Source organism: Crocuta crocuta, unplaced genomic scaffold (assembly GCF_008692635.1).
Source record: "Crocuta crocuta isolate KB4526 unplaced genomic scaffold, BGI_CrCroc_1.0 scaffold186, whole genome shotgun sequence".
In the NCBI taxonomy this organism is placed as follows: Eukaryota; Metazoa; Chordata; class Mammalia; order Carnivora; family Hyaenidae; genus Crocuta; species Crocuta crocuta.
In genome coordinates this window covers 3,793,150-3,817,453 of record NW_027551569.1, presented here as the reverse complement: position 1 = coordinate 3,817,453, position 24,304 = coordinate 3,793,150, and the positions used below count along the sequence as shown (strand labels likewise).

Below are 24,304 nucleotides of genomic sequence, written 5' to 3'. Positions count from 1 at the left end.
ATTCCACCTCTCCTGGATCAATCTTATCTGGTTGTCAACTGCCTTTTCTTCTGCAATTTGCTCCTTTTTCTCTGCTAAAAAATTGATATGCATACACACATGTACGTATTTATCTTTCCTTTGACCTGTCCTGGGGTCCGATGACGCTTCCCCATATACAGTCTCCAGGCTGCAGACCAGCAGCAACCACAGACAGCAGGGGCTCTGGCGATGGTCACCTTGGAAGTGGAATGGCAGCAGCGCATAGAATCAGAAATGCCCACAGTTGTGTCCTAGGTCAGCCTTCCTTGTTCTGTGACCATAGGAGAGATTTTTAATACCCCTGTCTTCTCATATATGAAGGTAATAAAATTACTAGCTAACACTGAGGGTTTTCTAAATGTAGGCACTGTTCTAAGCTCCTCACAACCTCGCTAGGAGGTAGGAATTATTATCATACCCATTTTACAGATAAGAAAACTGAAGCACAGATAATCTCAGTAACTGACCCAAGGTCTACGTAGCCTGTAGACCTGGCAATCCAGCTGCAAATCTCCCTCTCTGTGTCAATTCCTATGAGTTGGTCTGAGTCATATGGCTACAGTTGGAGGTCATCTCCACCAAGCCACATGGATTTAGGGTGGGAAGGGGGTTCCCCAGAAGATAACTGGGACTTGTTACAACAAAGAAAGGGTAAAGGATGGACGGGCAGTATAACAGATGATTCCCCCACACCCCCATTCACCTTTGCCATTTTGTTCAGTTGGTCAGAATTGAATGTGGAGATTCAGGTTACTCACTGCTTCTTGGGACAGGAGCCAGGTGACGCTGTGTCTCTCTATTCTTCAAGTTGGACACAATGTTCAGAACTGCCTCCAGCTCACCAGCACGGCGAAACACTAAACCTGGACCCTACCCCTCACTGTAGGAGGTTTCTCTTGGTGGTCTTGTTGCCCCTTTTTGGCAAGAAGAGATGCTGTTATGTTTTATGCTCAGGACTAGAACTGAGGCCAGTTAAGGCTTCAGGAGGGAAAACAAAAGAAACAAGAACAGCATTTGTTTTCATCCCTGTTCCTGCTCTCCTAACAACCTCTGAACCTTCCTTTGTCCGTCTTCCCACTGAGGAGAGGAAGCAAGAAAAAGACCCAAGGGAGGGGAGGGCTGGAGCAGATGCCTTCATTGACAAGTAGAAGAGCTGAACCAAAACCTCTCTCTCTCTCTCTCTCTCTCTCACGCACACGCGTACACACACACACACACACACACACACACACACACGTTGTAATTCCTGTGGTCGCTTGGTGTTTCCAGGGAGCCATCTGGTCAACATTTTTTGGTAATTCTGTCTGTGGTAATTCAAAGTGATAACAATCAGTGGAGCTAACGTTTATGCAGTGTTTGCCTTGTACTGAGTTAAGTGCTTTACGAGTATTTAATCTCCTAACACTGCCATGAGGGAGGTTCTGTTCTCCTCTCAATGGGTTGCTGAGGAAAACAACTCAGAGGTTCAGTGATTGACCCAAGGCCATTCAGTAGGCAGGGATTTGAACTCAAACCTGTCTGTCTCCAGAGTTTAAGGTTGTAAACAGAATGTTGAAATGGGAAACTTTGGGGTTCCAAGGTATCCTGTCTCCCTTGAGTGTTGGTACCTCCAAAGAGCGTGTTTCCATGAACAATGGTGTTGACACTCCCACCACTGAACTCCACCACATGTAAATAGTTTGATATCCTGTTTAATGAAGGGGTATTTTAATGACTACTATTCTAGGCAATCCATCAGTCACAGTTAACAGCCCTGCTTAGTTATTTATACAGAATGTTTTCCCTTCCTACCTCTTCTATTTTGCCACTTTTCTTCTTGCTTCCACTCCACCCCTGAATCTAGCAACTCACCAGAAAATCTGAAAGGGGGTGTGGCTGAGGAATGATTCAGAGCTCTCTAGAAGTCTCTTTGGGCAGATACAGCTTCTAGGGAACACAGGGTGTGGGCTGGAGAAATGTTCAGCTGTTGCTGTGGGTTTGCCCCTCCTGGGTATGGGGGCATAGCTCTGTTAGGTCAGTGCCTGGATTTTCCTGGGGCAGGAGTTACGGTTCCTAAGGGACTTGCTGAAGCTTTACAAATCTAATTGCAGCAAAGTAGAGGTGCAGTGGATAACCCATTACTCACTCATGGGGTAGCTAGGAGGGTCTCCCCCATGGCTCCAGGCTACTCACTTTAGCCTGCAAACTGAATTCGGGTTCCATATGCCCTTGCAAGACCAGGGTTTGTGTTAAATAAATGCTGAACTGGGTGGGATTCAAGAGGTATAGGGTCTTATCTGGTCTCTGTACCTGAACTAAGTGTATGACCTTGCGTGAGTTTCTCAACCTCTTTCATCCCCCATCTGAACCAAAAATGAATTAAGCTAGATGATGTCTGTGGGTATCCCAGGTCTACCTTCCAATGATTCTAAGTGAGTCACCCGGGATTGATTGGATGGCCAGTGGTTTTTGAAGCAGCCCCCCTGTTCCATCTCCTCAGCTCAGGCATATGCTTTCAGGTCGGGTCTAGAGGTTTTAACAAAGCTTTGGTCTGCTCTTGACTGGGCTTCTCAGTACAATTCTATCTTGCATTTGAGGGTAGGGGGAGGAGACTGTGTTCATGAAGACAATGGGAGTGAACCATTCTTCATTTTTTGAAAGTTCATTTGCTTAATTCAAAGGTCAACCTTCGTAGGGCTGGATGTATATTTGTAGTTGTCAAAAGTGATTTTAAATAGCAATTCCTGTCATTAATGATGGGGTGAAAAGCAAGGAGAAAAATTAAAAGGGGAGGCAGAATTTCAATTTGTATGGCAAATGATCTACTCACATACAATCTTGTGTACACACGCTGCTGTCTGTGATGAAAGATGGTCACTGGGTATCATCAGGGTGGGAGGGGATTATAAATGTTTTGTTATCTTCTGTCCTTCAGTCCTATATGGTAAATAATGCTGCAACTTGCTCTTAATTCTCATGCCTCTTTTTCTTTTTTCCTCAAGGGAGTGGCTTATTATTATTTTTCTCTCTGCGGGGAAACTTGCTTGACATCATGTCCAGTGTTCTGTGTGTGGAGGCGAGGAGGATTTGCTTAAGTGTTGTGTAGAAATCAACCAGAATATTTTAACCAATATTCTTGCAGGATTCCAGTCTGCTTGGCTTTTGGGAGCCCTATCTGATTCCAGGATGATGTCTTTCCGGACAGATGTGAAGCTCACCTCTCTTGCTACATGCACAGTGGAAAGGGAGCTTGGCCCTTCAGCTTGCATGGGTGGTTTTTGGGTGAAGGTAGAACAAAGTGCTCAGAAGTTGAGTACCTTTGGGGTCCTGCATGAACATGATAGTCATGCAATGGCATGTTGCACTGTGTGTGTGTGCGCTTCTAATACTCTTCTTCCTTTTTCTCCCCCTTTCTCTCCTCTGCCTTTCCCTCCTTGAAAATTCTGCCACAGATGTCAGTCAAGGTCCAGGTGAGTTTCTGTGTTTGCACAGCTGCCATGGAAATTTCCCCTCTGCCAGATTGTGCATGGTTTGACTCTGAGTGAGACCTTTTTCTAGGGACGCTAAACAGAACAGAAATCTAAGTACATTGCATTTTCATTGATTTGGGTTGAGAATAAGAAATGTCTTGAATTGATGTGTTTATGTTGGTTTTGAAAACCATTTTAAAGCCAAAGGAATGTGGTTCCCATGCTTATACACTCACTTACTTCTGATTAACATTTCTGGGTGAATCAAAGTAATGGGAAATGAGCATTTTGCGAAAATATTTTTAAAGATATTCTTAAGATATGAATTCCCCAATTTAATGAGAATTTTTGCCTTGTCATACATAAATCTACTTATCTTCTATAGTTTCATGTGGTTGAAAGTTGAAAATATGAATACTTAGCATAGAAAATATGTGGGTGAGAGAAGTCTTCTTTCTTTCAATTCTAAGAAATGGCTTTCCCCTGCCCCACAATGAAATTAGCAATTTTTAAATGGTTATGTAACTAATACATGCTCACTGTATTAAGAAAAAGAAAAGAAAAAGAAGAGGAATGGTTTTTGTCAATGAATAAACAGAAGAACCATTCTTATGCTAATTGTGCATTTTTCTTTTTAAAATGCATGCTCATCCACAGTTCTGATTGTAAGCATTGTGTGTGTGTGTGTCTCTGTGTGTAGACATATATGTACACACATACACACAGGCGCATCTAAGAGGATACAGCCATACATGGATAAGAAGTGGGCGATGGCCTAGAATGATTTGGAGATCATTCTAAACTGGATAGAATTTTGAGTTAAGGAGAGTAACTAACCCTACCAAATGAGAAGGGAATATCCTCTTTCTTTGCTATTTTCACATTTCTCGTTTAGTCCTTTGAACATTTAATTCGTATAATATCCATACAATTATATTTTAATATGATGGAAATTAAGAGCCCAATAGGTTAAGCCATTTGACCAAGGTCATGGGACTTGTCATTGGTAGTACTGGGATTTGAACTTAGGACTTTGGGACTCTAAAGCCCATGCACATGGAGGAAGGCACTTGTTGGGATGAGTACTGGGTGTTATAGGGAAACTAATTTGACAATAAACTATAATTAAAAAAAATAAAGCCCATGCACATTCCATTCGAACATACAGAAAATTCCATCACTGAAAATTCTCAGCAACTGAAGTTCTTGTAAACATTTCCTAATAGGACTGTTGTTTATTTTTTGCTTAGAGATAATGTGACGTTTTAATGATTAGCAGTCCTCTTTCCAAATGAATTTATCCTTCGCTTCTCTCTCTCTCTCTTTTTTATTTTTAATTTTTTAAATATTTATTTTTGAGGGGGGTGCAGAGAGAGGGAGACACAGAATCTGAAGCAGTCTCTAGGCTCTGAAGCATCAGCATAAAGCCTGACATGGGGCTCGAACTTCTGAACCGTGAGATCATGACCTGAGCCAAAGTCGAAGGCTTAATTGACTGAGCCATCCAAATGCCTTTCTTCCTTCCTTCCTCCCTCCCTTCCTTCCTTCCTTTCTTTCTTCCTTTCTTTTTCTTTCTTTCGTCCCTCCCTTCCTCCCTCCCTCCCTTCCTCCCTCCCTCCGTTCCTTCCTTCCTTCCTTCCTTCCTTCCTTCCTTCCTTCCTTCCTTCCTTCCTTCCTTCCCCATTTAAAGAATCAGCCAGACTTTAGGATTTCTCACCATTGATCTATATGGTATATTACATAGCATAAAAGAATAATACAGTTATCTCCAACTAATACACAGGATTTCCCTTTTTTTTTCTGTCCATAAGTTGTGGTTGAAATGAAACACAGGACAGCATTTTCTAGGAAGGTACCATTAAATTAATTTCCTATTTAATAATATTTTACTTAACAAATATCTATTGAGAACCTGTTATGTGCCAGGCACAGTTCTAAGCACTAGGGATAAAACAGTGAACAAAACAGAAGACAATCCCTGTCCTTATAGATCTTTTATTCTACTTGAGGGAAGACAATGAACTAATGAACTAGTTATATATGCACACCTATATACATATGACATATATGTATGTACTACATGTATTGGAAGGTGGCTGATAAGCATTGTGGAGAAAAACAAAAATGTTAAAAATTAGGTTACTAATTTATAGAGGGTGGTCAGGAATGGCCTCTCTGTTCAGATGATGTTTTCTGGAACACCTCAAGGAGGTGAGGTAGGAAGCCCAACACCTGAAGTTTTGTTTGTAAAAGTGCCACTTGGCTCATTCCCTCCGCCTGCCTGGTTCCTGGCAGAGAGGTGACCCAGGGCCCCCACTTTGGCTTGTGTGTGTTGTGCCCTTTCTGGGGCTCCTGGCTGAGGGAATGAGTGGGGGCTGAAATCCAGCCTGTGTTCCTCTTGCCAAGCCTGCGATCCTGGGGCTGCCTCTGGCCAGGGGGCACCTTTTTGTAATTCTCACAAAGGCACTTATTGGTCCTGGATGAAACAGTATGGCGGAGTGAAGTGTAGAGGACACACGGGCTCCTGTCTTTCTAGCGAGGTGGGCGAACCTCCCTTTGTTAACAGTAATGATAATTAGCCCAGCTCAGCACCATTGCAATGTGCATTGTGTCATTTTATTCTCCCAGTAACCCTCTAAGGTGTGTCTGCTGAGCCCCATTCTTGCTGAGGAAGTCAAGGCCAGGAGGTTAAGTGTTGTGTTGAGGCCACCCAGCCATAGAGTAGCTGGGCCAGGTGAGGTTCCTGCCTAGTTCCAAATCTTACACTCTTTGTTCGGCCCTAGAGGTGTCAAGAGCTCATTGCCAATCCTCTAACCGCGTGGTCTGGACCCCTTGCTTTTTTGTGGTTTCTGAGCCTGAAGCAGATCACTAGTTCAGAACCTTTCTTTGTGGCCCAGGACACAGCAGGAGGCAGGCTGGGCCGCCTGGCCCTGGCCGAGGTCAGCGGCAGCCTCCCGTCTCTCCGAGGCCCTGGCCGGGCAGCGTGGAACCGGCAGTGCTGCGGCTGTGAAACAGGAAACCTTTAGGGGTTCACTGATTTTTTTCCCTCTTCCCCTCAGAAAGACGAATTGGGGATTTTATGAGCTAATGTAACTGTTTACCCAGGGGCCGCTGGAAGACTGTGAGGGACGATTGATTAAGTTTACGTGTTTACAATTTTACATGTAATTTATTGGTTAGAAGTAACACTACTGTAGAAGACGCAGATGGAAATGGGGCTCGGCAGGCAGCTTCCTCAAGGCCAGGAGATGGGCTGGGGGTTCGGAGAGACTGTCCTGGAAACACCCAGGAGGAGAGCCGCAGGCGATGCGGCCCTGGACTGCCGTGTGGGAAGATCCTCAGCCCCTCTCCTAGTCTTTAGGAGGGAGGTTTAGGATAATAAAGTAGCAGCAGGCATTTGTGGGGTGCCGACCTTAAGGAGGTGAGGGACACTCACTTTGATGTAACTCCTTACCTCAAGCGTTGCAGGCAGGTGTCGCCGTCCCTTCAGGTGAGAAGAGACTCAGAGAGGGTCACTAACTGCCCACAGTCTCCAGCCACTAGGACAAGACCAGGATCTCACAACTGTCTGCCTCCAAAGCATGTGCTCTTTTTCTTTGAAACCCTGGCATTTCCGAGACAGAGCTGTGGGCCTCTTATCGGTATCTGTGTTCTTAACTCTCCATGCAGTGCATGGCACATAGTAGGGTCTCGAAAAATTTATTGAGCAGAGAGTGTAAGAACAAGGATCAGGGCATTGGGAGTCTGTAGGGCCCTGAGCCGTATTGGAACTCAAAGGCTATCCTGTCCAAAGAATACAACTATTTTACTTCTTGGTGGAGGAAACTGAGGCCCAGGGAGGGGAAGGGACATCTCCAAGGCCAGGTAACCCCTTTGTGGCCAGGAAGAGACCCCTGTCAGGTACTTATCCTTTGACCCCAATCCACTGGGATTTGTTATTGGTCTCTCTGTGCTGCCTGCGGACAGGAGTAGGCAGGCCCAGCCCCGGGTACCATGCCACGCCCCTAGCGCTCTCCCTTCTTCCCGTGTGCTCTAGAACTCTCTGCCAGGGGGAAAGCAAGCCCTTTGGAGGTGAGGAAGGATCTACAGGGATCGGTGCTGGAGCTTCTAGGGGTACGACCCCGCCCATCCCCTCCCCCAGTGCTTCCCCTCCAGCCAGGAGGGGCTCTTCATGGTGCTCCAACCACAGGCTCTCTCCTCAGAAGGGATAATTTCTCAGGCTCTGCCTGCTGATTAGAGCTGGAATTTAAATGAATAACTGTGACCTTGTGGAAGTGCCCTAGTTACTCAGAGGCCCGATGAGGAAATAGGCCTCTCGCTTCGGTCCATCAGAGCTCTGGCGGGCTCAGAAGGAGGGGCTGCTGTCTGCCAAAGCCCGGAGGAGGCCCAGTCTGCTGTTGCCCAAAGCAACTGACGGCCTTTGCTCAACCCTCCCTCTGCCCACTCTTGATCTCTGCCCTCGGTGTCTTCCCCCTTAAGTTTAAGTCATCTCAGGGCTGTCCTTGGGGAGGGGACCTGATCATTTGTCCCACGCCCTGCCTTGTCTCCAGGGAGTCCAGCCGAGGGACACTGTTCTGAACCACTGCACCGATGTGTCCGACTCGTGTGATGGACACAAGGGTCAGCCCTAGAAGTAGCTGCGTGGATGAGAGACCCCAGAACCACAGCCCCGGCTTCATGCAGGAGCTTGTTAGAAAGACAGAATCTCAGGCCTCACCCCAGACCTGCTGAGTCAGAATCTGCTTTTAACCAAGATGTCCAAGTGTATGTACACCCATTAACGCTTGAGACGCGCTGACCTAAAGCGTCCAGCTTCTCTTCCCCTTTGAGGCCACGGGTGCTGTGTTCCTTGTCTCTTCCGTTTTTCTGGGTTGACGGGAGATGGAAGGGAGGATGGGATTAGGGAAAGGAAGGGGAATGAACACTTCCTGACCACTGCATCTGTGCCAGTCACTGTTTGGGGCCTTTCCATGTAAGAGTTTACATACTGTGAGGCAGGGAGCTCAGGACCGCACAGGTTTCCGTGAACAACAGCTCAGGGGCCAAAGCCAGCCTGCTGCCTGCTTTCATATGGCCTGGGAGCCACGGATGGTTTTTCTCTTTTTAAATAGTTGAAAGCAGCAAAAATAATTTGTGATGCACGCATTTTATGAAATTCAGACCTCAGTGTTCATAAAGGTTTATCAGAACACAGGCACACTTGTCATTTCTGTTTTGTCTCTGGTTGCTTTGCAAAGGTGCGGTTGAGTAGCTGTGACAGAGACTGTGTGGCCTGAAAAGCCTGGAAAATTTACCATCTGGCCCTTGACAGAAAAAGTTTGCCACCCTTGGGCTAGAGCACAGACTTGGAGCCTGTTGCCTGGGTTGACATCCTGGGTCTCTCTCAGTAGGACCTATTCGTTACCTTCCCTTTGTGGGCCCTACTTGCCTCATCTGTAAAATGGGGACAGGAGTTACCTACCTCATGGGGCTGTTGTGAAGATTAAGCAAGCTCATGCATGTCAAGTCTTCAGAGCAGTGCCTGGTACATGATAAGCCACATATAAATTAGCTACTATTATAAATCCTCTCATTTGATCCTTTGCACACATTTTCATTTCACACATGAAGACACTTACTTGGCTCAGAGGGTTTAAAACCAAAGACGTTCTTCTGTCTGTTTGGTCTCCCAAACTATTCAGAGGCATGCCACCCGTGCTGTGCTGGAGAGCCCCTCGAAAGACACCTGCTGTGTTCCTCCTTATCACATGTTCTCTCCCATCTGTTCTGATCTTTATGCTTTCTGTGAAGAAGTCCCTCAAACGTAGATCCTGGCCACCACTGCTGTGAAGCAAGGCCAGAGAATCCCACTGAGGGGGAACAAGGGGACTGATACTTACTGGGGTCCTGCTGTACACCAGACGCCCCTCATGGATGAAGAGCCTGGGGCTCCAAGACATTATAGCCTTTGCCCAAGGTCAGAAGCAGGTATGGGAGGCACCAGGATTTAAACACATATCTGGGATTTCTGCCCTCATTCTGCCTCCTTCTGGCTCTGCTACTTTCCCTGGGGGTTGTGTGGCCTTCGGTAAGTCATGCAGCCTCTCTTTTCTTTAATGTGGAGGGGTTAAATCAAATGGCCTCTCAGGCTTCTTTCATTCTGAGAATCTAGGATTCATCCTCCAACTGACATACCTTGGGGAACAGCAATCAGAAAAATGACTTCTTGGTTACCAAAGACTTAACAGTTCCCAACACCAGTGGTTCCCATACAGTATTTTGCCTTTTCTTTCCTCTTCTTTTGGGTAACAGTCACATTTGCTTTTCTCCCTTATTTATTAGGAAAAACACCTGAGCTTGTCTTATGAGCCAGACACTAAAAACCTAAGTTTTTGCACACATCATTTAATTCTTTTGACATCCTCAGGAAGTAGATTTTGTTATTAGACCCATTTCACCCATGAACAAACTGAGGCTCAGTCGTGTTAACTCACCAGTTCCACCCAGAAAGAAGTGACAGAGCAAGATGCAAAGGCTGGTGTGTCTGGCCCTGGAGATGCCTCATGGCATCATGAGTTTCACCAGAAGGTACACTCCACAAAGGTGCACTCCTGTTCACTACTTTTATGCTCTGGGCCTAAAACAGTGCCAATAGATCACAGGAATGCAATAAATACTGGCTCAATGAATAAGTAGTACTCAGGACTCAGCTCTTAGTTTTACCCCTCACTCCTCTGAGAGAAAGTCTGCTTTTTGTATAGGGGTTCACCCTGAGATAGAACGTAATTGAGTCTTTATTCAGTATCCATGTTGGGCTTGGGTCAGTGAAGGATTCAGGCAGTAGGGAATCCACCATGGCTATGCATAGTTGGATTGGAAAGGGGCCTTCGGCTGGGCTAACAGTGATCAGTTTCTAGCCAGTTGCCCACTGGGGCCTGGGAAGATGCCCTCGCCCCCGCCTTGGTTGCTGTAGCTCTTCTTGATGCATAAGTGTGAGTAGGGAGCTGCCTACCCCTTTTTTTAGGGAAGCTGCCTACTTCCCAGCCTGCCTCCATCTTTGGCTAACTCAAGGAAGCAGACCACTGGGCCTTGGTGTCTTTTTCTAGAGCATTTTAACATCCTGTCCTGGCAAGGCAGACCCACTTGGGTGCTGCTTATGGTCCCAGTTTCTTAGTTCTGGAGTGCAAGGTGAGAGTTAGAGCTGGAAAAGCATCATTAGAAATATCTCATAGTCAAAATGGAATAGTACTGCCCCCATTCCTGACCCTGCCAAACATGTGGGGTATATATTTGTTACTCTAATGATGAACAGGCGTGATGGCATTAAGAAGAATCAATGAATGCTAAATGCACTGTAATGTGTGGGAGAGTGTCATTCAAAGATTTGTGTCCTCAAAATGCCATTGGTGAGACCACGGAGAAACTCTTCTAGACCGATTCCTTCCTTGTACAGGTGGGAAACTGAAACCAGAGAACTTCCATATAACTTAGTTAAGTCACACAGCTTGTATATGGCAGCCTCAGAGACCTTCTCGGTCCGTAGACCTACCTAGCAAGGTCTGGTAAGGACCTGGGCTGAGCTGGTTGGCTTGTGGGGCTAGGTCTCAGGAGGGCTGGGGCAATGAAATGCAGCTGAGGGTCGAGGGCAGTGGGTCCCCTGTGGGGCAACTTAGTTGACTATGACCATGGAGGAAGGCATCTGAGGATGCACTGGGCAGGTGGTCTGCTACTGCCGCCAGTTTGTTGAAAGACTGGTGTTGGCAAGAGGTGGGAGGTGGGACAAAGAGAGGGCCCAAGATGTACCAGTCTTCTGAATAATGACAGTGATGACTACACACTTTTGAGCCTTCCCTGTGCTCCATGAACTGTGCTAAGTCCTGTCCATACATGGTTGCACGTGATTGTCACAGTGATCCTGAGAAGATATTTTACAGGAGTGAGGCATGGAAGAGTTAACTTGCTCAAAATCCCATAGCTAGTAAGAGGTAGGACTGAGATTTGAATTCAGGTCTGGGATGATTTAGAGCAGTGGTTTGCAAAGTTTGGTAAGCATCAAAAATCCCCTGGAGAGCTAATAAAGAAGACCCAGGGTCATTAAAGTAAGACATTTCTCCCAGGTGATTCTGATATGACCAAAGTTTGAGAACCACTGTTTTAAAGGAATGTGATCTGGAAGGTAAAGGGACTTGAAAGCTCCAGCATTAACCACTGTTTTTTACATTATAAACATTAAGGGAGGAGGGCAGGAAGTTGGAGGGGCAAGTGGAAAGGAATGGAATGAATGATTCCCCCTTTGAACTTGTGGCACCTTAGGTGATGGCGCTGGTAGAGCCATCATCATAATACATTATATTATGTATTGTCCCCCACAAGCCCCTTCTTTGGCCGCTGTGGGCTCTTGAAGGACATGAGGTGTTGTACTTTTTGAAAAAGATTTATCCATGCTTGCATCCCTCCTACCTGCCACATTGTATGTGCTCATAAAACTTTGTTGTTAGAAACAGCATTTCAGGGATGGAAAGGACCCAAAAGGTTGTCAAGGCTCTCTTTGCACCTGGGTTTTGAATTTCTTCTATAAGAGTTCACTCAGACTTGGCTTGAACCCCTACGGTGATGAGCAGCTCATTGCTCCTTTCACCATTCCATCCATTCCGAGAGCACTGAATGTCCTCAAGCTCTTCCTTATTCTGAGTCACTCTAGCTTTTACCACCTGTGTTACTTCCAGCCCTGGGAGACACACAGAATAGATCTAATTACACTCCCAGTGTTTGAAGATGGGGCTTTTTGTCTTTAAGGATTTTCTTTTCTAAAGGCTGAAATATCTCCAGTTTCCTTGGGCATTCTCATACAACGGTTTTACGTTCTTTCATCTAGGTCGTTGCTTTCTGAAAAATGACATTTTTGGGGGGCATCCTTTCCAAAGAAGCATGCCCACACTACATACGGTTATATGGACATGTCCCGACCAGTTCATTAGAGAGGGAACCTACGGCTCCCTTTTCCTAGACTTCCTTCATATATTAACAGTGGTACCAAATACCTTAGCTTGTTTTTTTTAATGACTATAGCATTAAGTTGAACATAAAGTCACTGAAAATCTTTACTATTTTGTGTGCCCTGCTGCTAAACCATTTCTCTCCCTTTCCTGTTCTGTGAAATGGCTTATTTGACTTTGGGATCATCCTTTGATTTGCCAGTTCTGCCCTGGATTTTTAAATTCTAGCACACCATGATCTATTAGGGTAAAATTCTTTCATCTAGCACATCAGCTGTCCCTTCCAGCTTCATGTCATTTATGAATAAAGAGCGATTTTAGAAAAGTTCATGACAGTTGGAGTGTAAGAACTTCTCCTTCGGGAAGAGTCTCTTCTAAAAGCCACAGTTGCAGATCCTTTAACCCTTAGGGTGATAAGCATGACTGCCTCCATTTCTTTTCTTCCCATGGTATTCATGCAACAGGAAAGCCCAACCCACCTTCCACCCTAAAGAGGTGGAATAGTTTGCAAAGTTGCTGGGTTCTTGCCTCTGCCCCGTGATTATACCATGCAGAAGCTATTGGTGGTGATTCCTGGCTGACATTGGAAGAAGTACTTTCTGTTCAGTACAGCTACCGAACTGTAAGTATAATGTTGGTCTAGAGGCAAACAGTGAGTGGGCTAGTGCAGTTATATCCTACAAAGGGCTTAGTGGTGAGAATGGCACCTGGTAGCATCATAGAAGGGCAAACCCAGAAGCTGGGACCTGAGTACATCTGCCTTGGATAATTAGCCACCGGCTCTCTTTGTCATCATTCCAGCTACTCAGTTCATCCCAGTACTATTCCAAGGATCATGGAAAAGCCAAAAACGTATGTAAATGGGTGTTTGTCCCAAGTGTCAGCTCATGATTGTCCCAAGTGTCAGTTAGGTGATTGATTAAAGCTTTGTTTACTCTCTACCTTTTTGATTCTGGGTGGTGATCTCAGAGTATTAGTTTGAACCATTTAAAATAGTCATTTTTATAGGTCAAAAGCAGTCCACTCTCAGTTTTGTATCATTCAACCTAATAGTTGGCCTCTTTGGATATCATCTTCGTTCATAGAGGCATAGTGTCTTTGAGTTGGAATGGATTTTTGGTAGCTATCTCCAAAAACCCCACTCTGACTCTCTTCTGTGGCACTTCTGGAATGTGAGGCTTTCCCCTATTACTCGACCGTCTGTTCTTGCCAGACGTGCTTGCTCCCTTGTCTTGCATGTGCAACTTTAAAAATACTGGAAGGCAGCTCTCCTGCCCTTTTATTTATTTATTTATTTTTTGCTTTTTATTTAATTTTTTTTCCAGTTTCCTTCCTTCCTTCCTTCCTTCCTTCCTTCCTTCCTTCCTTCCTTCCTTCCTTCCTTCCTTCCTTTCTTTCTTTCTTTCTTTCTTTCTTTCTTTCTTTCTTTCTTTCTTTCTTCTTACAAATAGTTTATTGTCAATTTGGTTCTCCTGCCCTTTTATAGCTTGCTCTTGTTTAGGCTGTAGGTAGCAGTTCCTGCAGCCATTCTTCATATGATGTGGTTTTGGACCCCTGAGCATTCTGATTGTTCTCCTTTGGACACACCCTATCTTGTTAATGCCCCTTCTGGGGTATGGTGACGTTCTCTGAACCAAAACCACAGGTTTGGTACGTTCAGTGTTGAGAAGAGGTAGGATTATTGTCTTATTTTATTTTGAGGGGATAGGGAGTGTTGCGCTTAAGTGCCAGAATTTACATTTGTCCCTTAAGATTAAATTTCACTTTTGCCTGTTCACATCCTTTTGGACCCTGATTTTGATATCTAACAAATTAGCTATTCCTTTTCAGTTTTAGTTCATCACAACATCCAGACACTTGCCAATGAATGTTTTCAGCCAGGTCATTGATCAAAATGTTGAGCAGGCATAGGCTCTGCTGTAAACTGCTGGTGACCCTCTGATAGAACAAGGAAGTTGCAGTCCATGATGAAGGTCAGGGAATTGCCCAGGGAAGGGCTGGTCTTGGGCACAATCACGAAAATAGGTGAAAGTTTCTTTCAGACCCACCTTTTCCCTTTAAATATCCCTCTCTCCTTTCCTACCCTGTCTGCTGAGTTCTTTCTCCTATGCAACAGTGGAAGACTTCTTCAACCTATGGCAGCATGTCTCTGTCTTTCCTTCACTCAGTCCCTGCACTACCCCTGTCTTTGAAGGAAGATCTTTGATTTTGCTTTCTGATGATTTCACACACAGGACAGTGTCAATAGCTGGGGACCCTGAGTGTGTCTCATGTTCAGATTTGCAGCTTAATGAAGAGAGGAGGCTTAATAACCCTAAAAAATGCCCCAGCAAGTAAAAGCTTCATGGTTTAGAAGAATCTGGGAGTGGGGATTGGGGAGAGGGAGGGAGATGGTGGCCTTTTAAAAGGGATCCTTATATCATGCTGGACCAGAGTCATAAATAAAGTTGAATCAATATCCAGGCACTATTTTGTGCTCTTGAGTTCTCCAAGACTTGTCTCTTCCTTTATCCACACGCTGAAGGAGGCAGTGTGGCTAGTGTCATGGTTACCATCACAGCCAGGAGAGTCCATCTGCTGGCTTAGAATCCTCACTTCACCCCTCACTAATTAATGTGACTTTGGCTCTTAGGCCTTGATTTCCTTACCTGTAAACTTGAAATTATAGCACTGCCTTTCCCATTGAGTTGTATTTAATGAGATGACAAATAGCCATGACTTGTCTGCAGTAAACAGTCAACAAATATTAGCTACTGTCATAATTCTTTTTCCACATTTAACCAGATTTCCTCCCTTTTAAGTACTTAAAATGTCAACATGTATGTTTCTTCTTTCTTTCTCTTCCAAATTCCTAGTCACCTTGTAGCCACTGTCACTTATGGCTTCTCATTGGGCTCCACCCCCTAGCACCTTCACTATCTTCTTAGTTCCTCTGGAAACATCAATGACTGTTTCTATTACCTTCTGATTTTATGTAATTACTCCTTTAAATGGTTCTTGTGGCTTCATAGGTATTCAGTCTTAGCACTTGGCACTTGCAGCGATTAGTGACATTTAATGTCTCTACTTCAGTATGGAAAAAGAAATGATATATGTGGATTTTTTACTGGGATAGGAGTTACCCTGGAAGTGAATGAAAGAAAAGTCTTGGCAGAGATCATTTGCTTTTTTTTTTTTCTTCTGGATCTTTTTTTCCCTTTCCCATGAGTGACTTCTTTCCTCCCTTGAAATACCTTCCCCAGTTACTCAGGCAGAATGAAGGAAGGTAGGATGGATTGAAAACCATGTGAGGTGGGTGGGATATTGTAGGTTTGCGGGGGAAACAGTATTAGCTTAAATGATGAAGGCCTTCAACTTCTGGCCTGGTTCCTGAACACTGCATCTTCCTTTTGCCTGTTTCAGTAAATGGTTTCTATTCTCTGTATCAGTCATTCTCATGACAGGCTTCATGATGGCCACAGCCGCTTACAAATGACTTTGCTTTCATAGCCATTTCCATTCTCCCAAGCTGCAAAAGCTGCTATCTCCATGGGGATTTTCCCAAAGGATGTAACAGCATTTAGAGGGCCATACGTGTATTTTGCATATAATTTACATATGATTTGCAGTCTGTTCTACGGTGGTTTCAATTTTGTAAGTCTTACCTACTGGTGATCTTTTTCTCTTCTTGTTCTTGCATCTACCCTGAGAACTTGTGCAAACAGATAGGTAGGCACAAGAGGGTGGGATACAGCACTAGAAAGAGTGAGGGGAAGGGTAAACATATTAGACATCTTATTGGGATCCAGAAATGTCCCTGGATCCAGCAAGGTCCCTGGATCCAGCTAGCGTAGCACTCTGTTAGGGTGTCACATCTAGATAGGAGACACTTTTCAGTTGCTTCCAAATTTTTGCAATTTTTTTTAATGGTGTTCTAGTTCCATAAGAATTCTGTGTTGGCAATTTCTAATATCCTGCCTATCAAAGGCTCATCCAAGCCCACTTCTAGTTCCCTACCCTCCACTAGGTGAACTTTTAGGGAACTGGCTTTTGAGTCTTAGTTGAGAGCCCATGGTGAGATTGTTTTTGGAAAGATGTGATCCCCTTTGCTTCCCTGAGCCCCTGTTCCAGGCCATGTCTTCTCCTGAACATCACACCCAGAATAAATGCCAAACTCCAAACCCAGCCAGGTGCTAGTCCCAGGGCCGGCTGTGTAGCCTGAAGGGCTACTGCTGACCCTAGGTTGCTGAGGTTGATGAGAAGACCAGTCTTCATTTTTCCCCCTTCCTCATCAACCGTACAGATAACACACACCCAGCATAGATTCCTTTTTTTCCCCCTTACTAATTATATCCTTCTCAGTTAAGATTTTTTGAGCATTATTTTCTGTATCTATATTTGAAAGCCATATCGTTCCCTTTTCTTTCTTGAATATAAAATTTTATTCTAATGTTGAATATGATGGGAAAAAAATAAAAGAATCTCCAAGATATCTTCATACTCCCCTCTCATCTCTCCCAGGTTAAGAATCAGTGCTTAGCCCCTTTTTCTTTGAGGATTCATTGACTTACATGGGCATAGACCCTCTCTTCCATGAAGGGGAAGTGATACACCCTGATATTCATCCTGACTTTCTTGCAGACATTAGTCCTACATTTTAAAATGAACCCTAGACATTTTTTTTGCTTGAGTGATTCTTCTGTTTCCTCAACTCATGCCTAAAACAGAACTCATTATTGCCTTCTCCGCCTATTCATCCCCCAACCCACCCCCACCTTCCTATTTCTGACAGTGTTCACTCGGCTTCCCATCCACTCCTCCCATGAAAAATCTCATCGGTCACCCAAAGCCTGTTGGATCCTCTTTTTCCTTTTCCTCCTCATTGCCACGATTCTAATCTAGGCCCTCTGCCTGTGACTGATCTTTCTGCCTCTGTCTCTTTTTCCCTCTCATCTATCCTGTCCGTACCATTGCCAAAGCAATCTTCCTCAACATCGTTTTCCCTGGGTCATTCCCCTGCCCATGAACCCTCACTGTGTCCCACCAGCTGTAAGATCCTTAGCCTTGAAAGTTAAGGCTTTCATACAATGGTTCTTATTCTCATCGTTAAGATCACCTTTTATTTCTTCCTTATAGGAACTGTTCATATGTGTTTGTTGTTATTTGAATAGCATATATTATATGCCTACCATGTGTCTGGCAGTGTCCTAGGTCCTTCTGGAAAATTGAACAGTAAAGTCCATACAAATTCGCTCTGTGGTCCTGGGAGCTGGTGGTGTTACTTGGAGTGTCCTCCATTTCTTTAAATCCTAAATCATCTTCCAAGGTCTATTTCAAATCCCACTTTACTCCAAGAACCTTTCCTGTACACCCAGGGTCCACCTCACAGTCCTATGGTCTTTATTGTCTGAATTTGTCATTTGACACTTAGTAATGACCCATTCATTCATTCCTCACTCTGTTACCAAACATGTACTGAGCACCAACTATGTGTCAGTCATTGTGCTAGGTGTTGCCTCACATATCAGTATGTTTTTAAAACATAATAAAAATAACAACAGTAACCCTTATAAAGCCCTTACCATGTGCAGGCTCAGTTTTATGTATATTCACTTATTTAATACTCAAAATCTATGAGTTTGGTATTATTATTCAAATTTTGCAAATAGGAAAATAAAGGCACAGAGATATTCAGCAAATTTACCAGGGTCACAAGCTAGAAAGTAACAAAGCTGGGATTCACATCTGGCTCTGAAGTCCTTGATCTTAACCCCTTTACTTCACTGTCAGATACCAGTAATATATATAACATGCATGTTTATGTAAATATAAACACATAACATCTTCCCAGTTAGACTCTACACTCCTGGAGGTTAGTGACCATCTACCATACTGGTATATCTAGTACCTTATCCAGTCTTTCCATCTAGTAGATCCTTGCATCACTTGGTTGATGGATTGTTGGCTCTTCATTCATCTGACCTGGGGGTGGGGGAGGGAGCAGTGGGGGTTGGCAGCTGAGATTTTTTTTTTTTAATAGTTTATTGTCAAATTAGTTTCCACATAACACTCAGTGCTCATCCCCACAAGTGTCCTCCTCCATGCCCATCCCCCCCTCCCCCCACATCCATCAGTCCTCAGTTTTTGTCAGCATTCAAGAGTCTCTCATGGTTTGCTTCTCTCCCTTTCCCCCACCATTTCCGCCCTTCTTCTCCCCCTTGTTCCTCCGTCAAGTTCCTCCTAATCCTCCTATACGTGCAAACATATGATATTTGTCCTTCTCTGCCTGACTTATTTCGCTCAGCATAACACCCTCAAGGTCCATCCATGTTGCTACACATGGCCAGATTTCATTGTTTCTCATTGCCTAGTATTCCATGGTATAGATAAACCACATCTTCTTGATCCATTCGTCCGTTGATGGACACTTAGGCTCTTTCCATGTTTTAGCTATTGTGGAGAGTGGGCAGCTGAGATTTTTAACAGCAGGTAGGAGAGTCTGGGAATAAGAGGGGACAGAAACCATTTCAGAATAGAACTGGACACTTTGAGATTCTTGGTTTCCAGTTCTTAACTCTGCAAGTGTTGAGAATAGATTTGTTTAAGAGAAGATACTGATGTAGCTCTTGAAAGTGGAATAAAATTTCCTTGTCCAAAACCAAAATAAAACCTAAACCATATTACGGTTGTAGTTTCTCCCTTCCACCACCCTGTTTCGTGTCCATTTTGCTTTTTTAGCTGAAAAACCAATTTTAACATCAGGATCCTAGATTTATATCCTTGGCCTAATATTTCTATTTAAGATTTTCATAAGTTGAAGAATATGAACATTTTATTAGAGTTCCAATACTGCAACTATATATGTAGCTTAATAAAGCCTGATAAGTACATAGTTGAATTTTAAAAACACAGGTGGTGGATTATTTGTGTTTTAAAAGGATTCCTTCTTTTACAAAAGGATCCACTGCAGGGTTCCATTAAATATCCAGTTCCTCTTAGCACATTTATCATACAACTTAATTTACCAAAATTTGATTTATATGCCACTCTAAACAGGTAGCTCTCAAGTTCTAGCGAGAATGGGAATCAATTGGGCAACTGGTTTAAAATTCATATCTTTCCCCAAACTCCTCTCCAAGATTCTAATTTATTAGAGTCCTGGGTCAGGGGCCCAGAATCTTCATTGTTAATAAGCGTCCGCAGGTGGTCCCTGAAATATACTTTAGGAAACGCTGCTTTAAAGAAACACATGTAGCACATAGATGGACCCCATCTCCAGGGCTTTGGATTCCCTCTTATACCAATTGTCCTGTTTACTCTTCATTCAGTATATCTTTTTCTGTTTTTTTTTTACAATATCTATTTGAGTCAAAAAAAAGGAAAGACTATACCACATCTCTGAGCTGTTAAACATCTTTAACTGTAAGTGTGAAATGTTTGTCCTTTCATTTTTTAATTTTAAAAAAATTCTAAACTTTCCCCACTAGCTGTATTTAGATGTAATTGATGTACAACGTTGTGTAAGTTTATGGTGTACTAGGCATTGATTTAATATATTTAAATATTGCAAAATGATTAGCACCATAGCATTAGCTACCACTTCCATCTCTTCACATAATCACTATTTCTTTTTTGTGGTGAGAACATTTAAGCTGTATTGTCTTAGCAACTTGCAAATATACAATACAGTATTAGTTTCTTTTCATTTTTAACCCCTTCTTTCGCTCTTAGGTATCTTCTTAGATCTTCTCATTTCTTTTTTAAAAATATTTTTCATGTTTATTATTTTTGAGAGAGAGAGAGAGACCGAGTGCAAGCGGGGGAGGGGGAGAGAGAGGGAGACACAGAATTTGAAGCAGACTCCAGGCTCTGAGCTGTCAGCACAGAGCTCAGTGTGGGGCTTGAACTCACAAACCACGAGATCATGACCTTAGCCAAAGTCAGACATCTGACTGACTGAGCTACCCCGGTGTCCCTTCTTCTTCTCTTAATTCTTACAATTCTCCTGTGAATAGTCACTTTTTCACATAACCCACCTGCCCCAGACCTCCCCTTTAGTGCTCCTGATCTGGATGGTGAAGGTGATGACTTGGTCCAGAAATATCAGGCATTTTAGAAACAGTGACTTCCACCGAGGTTTCTCTTAGCCAAATAAAGGGTTCTTGTGTTCTCTTTCCTTTTATCCTTTCCCAAAAAAGACCAAAAATTATTTTTTAAACAAATCATGAGAATGATTTACTTTGGCATGATTCCATTCTTCTGTGAGTATATTAATCCTAGGTCTGCTAGAAATGTGCATTTGAAGTGTGATTATAGTTTAATGAAATTTGTTTAAAAACCAGATTCCATGACATTTATGGCACATATATCTATGTATTTAATATATCATTGATCTTTTAAAAATCAGTTGGTTGACCCATATTTTGCCTCTGATTACTTTTCTAAATCTCTAGTAATCTCCAAAAACATTTAGGGATTTCTATACTTTGTAGAGATTTTTCTCCTTTATTAATCCTGCATGTCCCTGAATTTCACTCTGGGTAAGTTCTGTGGGGTGATATGGAGTTTGTCAAATATCTCCATTAATAACGAAAGCGATGGTAGAGCTAATAACTGGTGCAGTTGGTTACTGGTTAGAAATCTTTTCTTTTAATAGATTTATCAGAGCTTATGCTTCCCATGAAGTAATGAGCTCTTAATAGCCTTGTTTGACTTCCTTAAGAACATAGCCAGAGGTTGTGCTATTTGTTAATTGGGATTTTTGTGTACCTTCTTTAATCCATTCAGTACTGGTCTTGACCTTCCTGATCAAGGGCCAGAGACCTTCTAGGACAAGATAGTGGTGGGGGATGTAATGGAAGGTAGGGCTGTGGTTGTCACTGGTCTAAGTCAAAGGTGAGAGGGGAAATCCTTTCAGGCTGTCTGAGCAACTCTGGGAAGCAGGAATTCATTCCATTTTTGTAGAAAAGAACACTGTATCCAGAAAATAAAATGGAGTGGTAACCTCTGGATGGTGGGATCAAAACAGATACGTTTTTCTTTTCTGAATTTTCCAAAATTGCTACAGTGACCATGTATTAGTGTAAAAAGCCGTTTAAAAGAAAGAAGGAAACGTGCTTGGCCTGGCATCTTGAGTCTCCTTCGCAAGGAACCTAATCTTTACCAGGCTTATTTCAAATCCTGAGCATCGTATAGAACAGCAGTGAGTGGAGGGTTCTCACGATGAGGCCCAGAGCAGTTCGGCAAATCAAAGACTGTCCTTGACCTGGAGGGTTGACCTGGAGGGCTGCTGTTCTGCCAGCAGCAGGGAGGTGGCTTCTCAGTGTCGGTTGCATGTGTGTGAGTGCGGATGTCCTGCCACTCAGTCCTCGTCCTACGTGAGAACTAATTGACGATTGCGTTGTATTGGGGATTTTAACTTTGTCTTCTTTCTTTTTTCCTTACCCTTCCCCCTCCTCACCTCCTTTCCCCCTCTTTTCCTTCCTCAAGGCCTCTCCCACCTCATGATGAGTGAACAAGGTAGGTGCTTTGTGCTTGTGGCCCTGCAGCTGCCCCGATTGCTTGCCTTTGTGCCTCTGGCTGGTCGCTCAGAGCCTCATTGTTGCTGGCAGGCCATTTGCTGCCTGTCCCTCCTGCTGTGGGCCAGGCTGGCAGCGGGGCCACCTTGTGGTGGGGGGCACCTTTCCCGATGCATCTTGGTTTCCTGTCCCCGTCATCCCCTTGGCTTGTCCATTCTGCACCGCCATTTGTCATTCCGGGCGCTGGCCCTGCCGGGCTGCCTCCAAGAGAGAAGCATGAAACAAGGCATGACGGCGTCGATAATGGGGGTGAATGAAGCTAATTTCAGAGCAGCAGAGCGGTTAACTTCCTCCTGCCCCTCCCTGCCCCATGCTGGGGCCCTGTGGGTGCAGGAGAGGAGCTGGGCTTCTCCCTGAATTTCACTCTGAGCAAAGGTTTGCTTTTTGTCTTCCCTTCTATCCCACTGCCCGTTTCAGCCTCACATGGTCAAAGGAAGCCCTTGGGGGTTTGACTGTTTCCACTTTTATAAAAAGCAAAAACCACCGAAAGAACATGCTAATGTCTTCATGGCAGGATTCTAACTCATTATACACCCCGAAGAAAACTGCATATAAAGATCTGTAAATTCAGCATCTGCAACCTAAAATATTCAAATATGCGGGGAATGAGCTGTGCAGGAAATTCAGCTCAGCTAAGCACAGGGTGGGCTGTGAATGAAGCCTTTTTCTCCTAAATAAAAATTTTCCACATCATCAGCCTAAATCAGGATTCGAGAACTGAGCCTACTTAAAATTGTCTTTTCCTTCTCTGTTCAATTGCTACTATTGTGTTTCTTCTGAGCCTTGGGATGATTGCAGGATTGCTCTACCTGCCTTGCCCTGACACCCAAAGAGTGTACTTTAATTTCTCTTGTCTGTTTCTTTTGAAAATACACACCGGACTCGGTGCCTCTTTTGGAGGGCCAAAGAAAAGGGTTCTTCTGTGTTTCCTGGTTTTTCTTGATTTTTTGAGGAGGTTGAGGCTGTCCTGGAGGGCCAGTCTCCCTTCCCTGTTCTCTTACACTGGACCCACCCGACAGTGTTGCCATAAAGGGGAGTACACTCAGATACAGGAAACCACTCAGGGCTGAGAGATGTTTGCTTATGATGTGCAGCGAGCTGATGTGGGCAGTTTTGGGCATCCTGACTTGATAAGACAGTGTAAGGAGGAAACACACTTTCCCAGTACAAGTGTATCCTCCACACCTGAGCCAAGATCTATAATGTGGAGTTCAGACTTTCGATGAAGATACTGTCTGGGATAGAGTGAATGTCAAAGAACAGAGCTGGAGGCAGGAGGTCAGGTGAGTTTGCCAGTGTTAGATGGAGCTCTGGGAGAGACTGAGAAGAAGCCTCGCTATTCTTGTCCGAGAGTGAGGGAAGGTATCTGCCAACAGCAGGTAACTACGAAGTGGGTATGAGCAGAGGGTGTGATTCATATCAACCTGGTGTTTGGGAATTTGAGAAAGTTAAGCACATCTTTGTGAAGCAGGACGGCCCAGGCTCTATGAATTTCTGGATTTGGTGGTCTGACTTTGACAGCAAGTCCCACCAGAAAAAGCAGACCGTCAGAGTCCTGATGACTTTTTTGCTCTGTGCCCCTCTTTGCTCTTTATGGTTCCTCCTAGCTTCTACAGGGGCTTGGAGTGTGAGAGCATCGTGTGGCTGCTGTGATAGGATAGAGACTAGGCAGATGGGATAGGCTAGTGGGACTTCTTTAATCTTGATTTGGCTTCTTTCAGACCCTCTGGAGGTGCAGCTAAGGTATTTTGGAGGGCTCAGTCCCAACGTTGTTATGAACAGCATGTGGAGAATCTGTCCTGTACAACTCCCCCACTTTCCCACCTCCTCCTCAGCTTCTTGTGAGTCCCCAGCATCATTGTGTACCTGAGCAGAGAATTCACACACACCCATGGACACATGCTCTGGAGTTAAGTCAAGTACTGTCTAGAAATAGAGTCTTTAGGCAATGAAAGAACGACAGACACAGTACTGGGAATTCCTCTTTAAAGAGGGTTTCAAGAAAGGATGCAGAATTCTTCTGGGTGGTCAATGCCTCTAAATTTTTAAGTTGTAACTTGCAGTTTAAAATGTTTTTAAGAAGGTCCTTTGACTGCATTTCCCTCCTTTCCTGTTTTTCCCCACTTTCTACTCCCTTCTCTGTTCTTGCCCTATGATGATTGTCTAAATAACCAACTCTGCTTCGCATCTGTACTGCTTTCCTTCCCCTATTCCTTCAACACGAAAGAAAGATTTTGGTCTGGTTCCCACCGGATCTCCCAGAATTTGTTTCTGATGCCTGAAAATATGTCTGGAAATGTTT

At 44.1% G+C, this 24,304-nt stretch overlaps 1 protein-coding gene across 4 annotated transcripts in view; it reads left to right on the top strand.

Annotated features, from left to right (window-relative positions):
- The window catches only part of NRXN3 (neurexin 3), a 1,503,781-nt gene that overhangs the window by 31,012 nt on the left and 1,448,465 nt on the right, over nt 1–24,304 (top strand). For all 4 annotated transcript variants that reach the window (XM_077750623.1, XM_077750621.1, XM_077750622.1 and 1 more), the window contains exons 2-3: nt 3,453–3,470; nt 21,914–21,943. In XM_077750623.1, the coding sequence (XP_077606749.1) occupies nt 3,453–3,470; nt 21,914–21,943 (48 nt within the window). The remainder of the gene's footprint in view (nt 1–3,452; nt 3,471–21,913; nt 21,944–24,304) is intronic.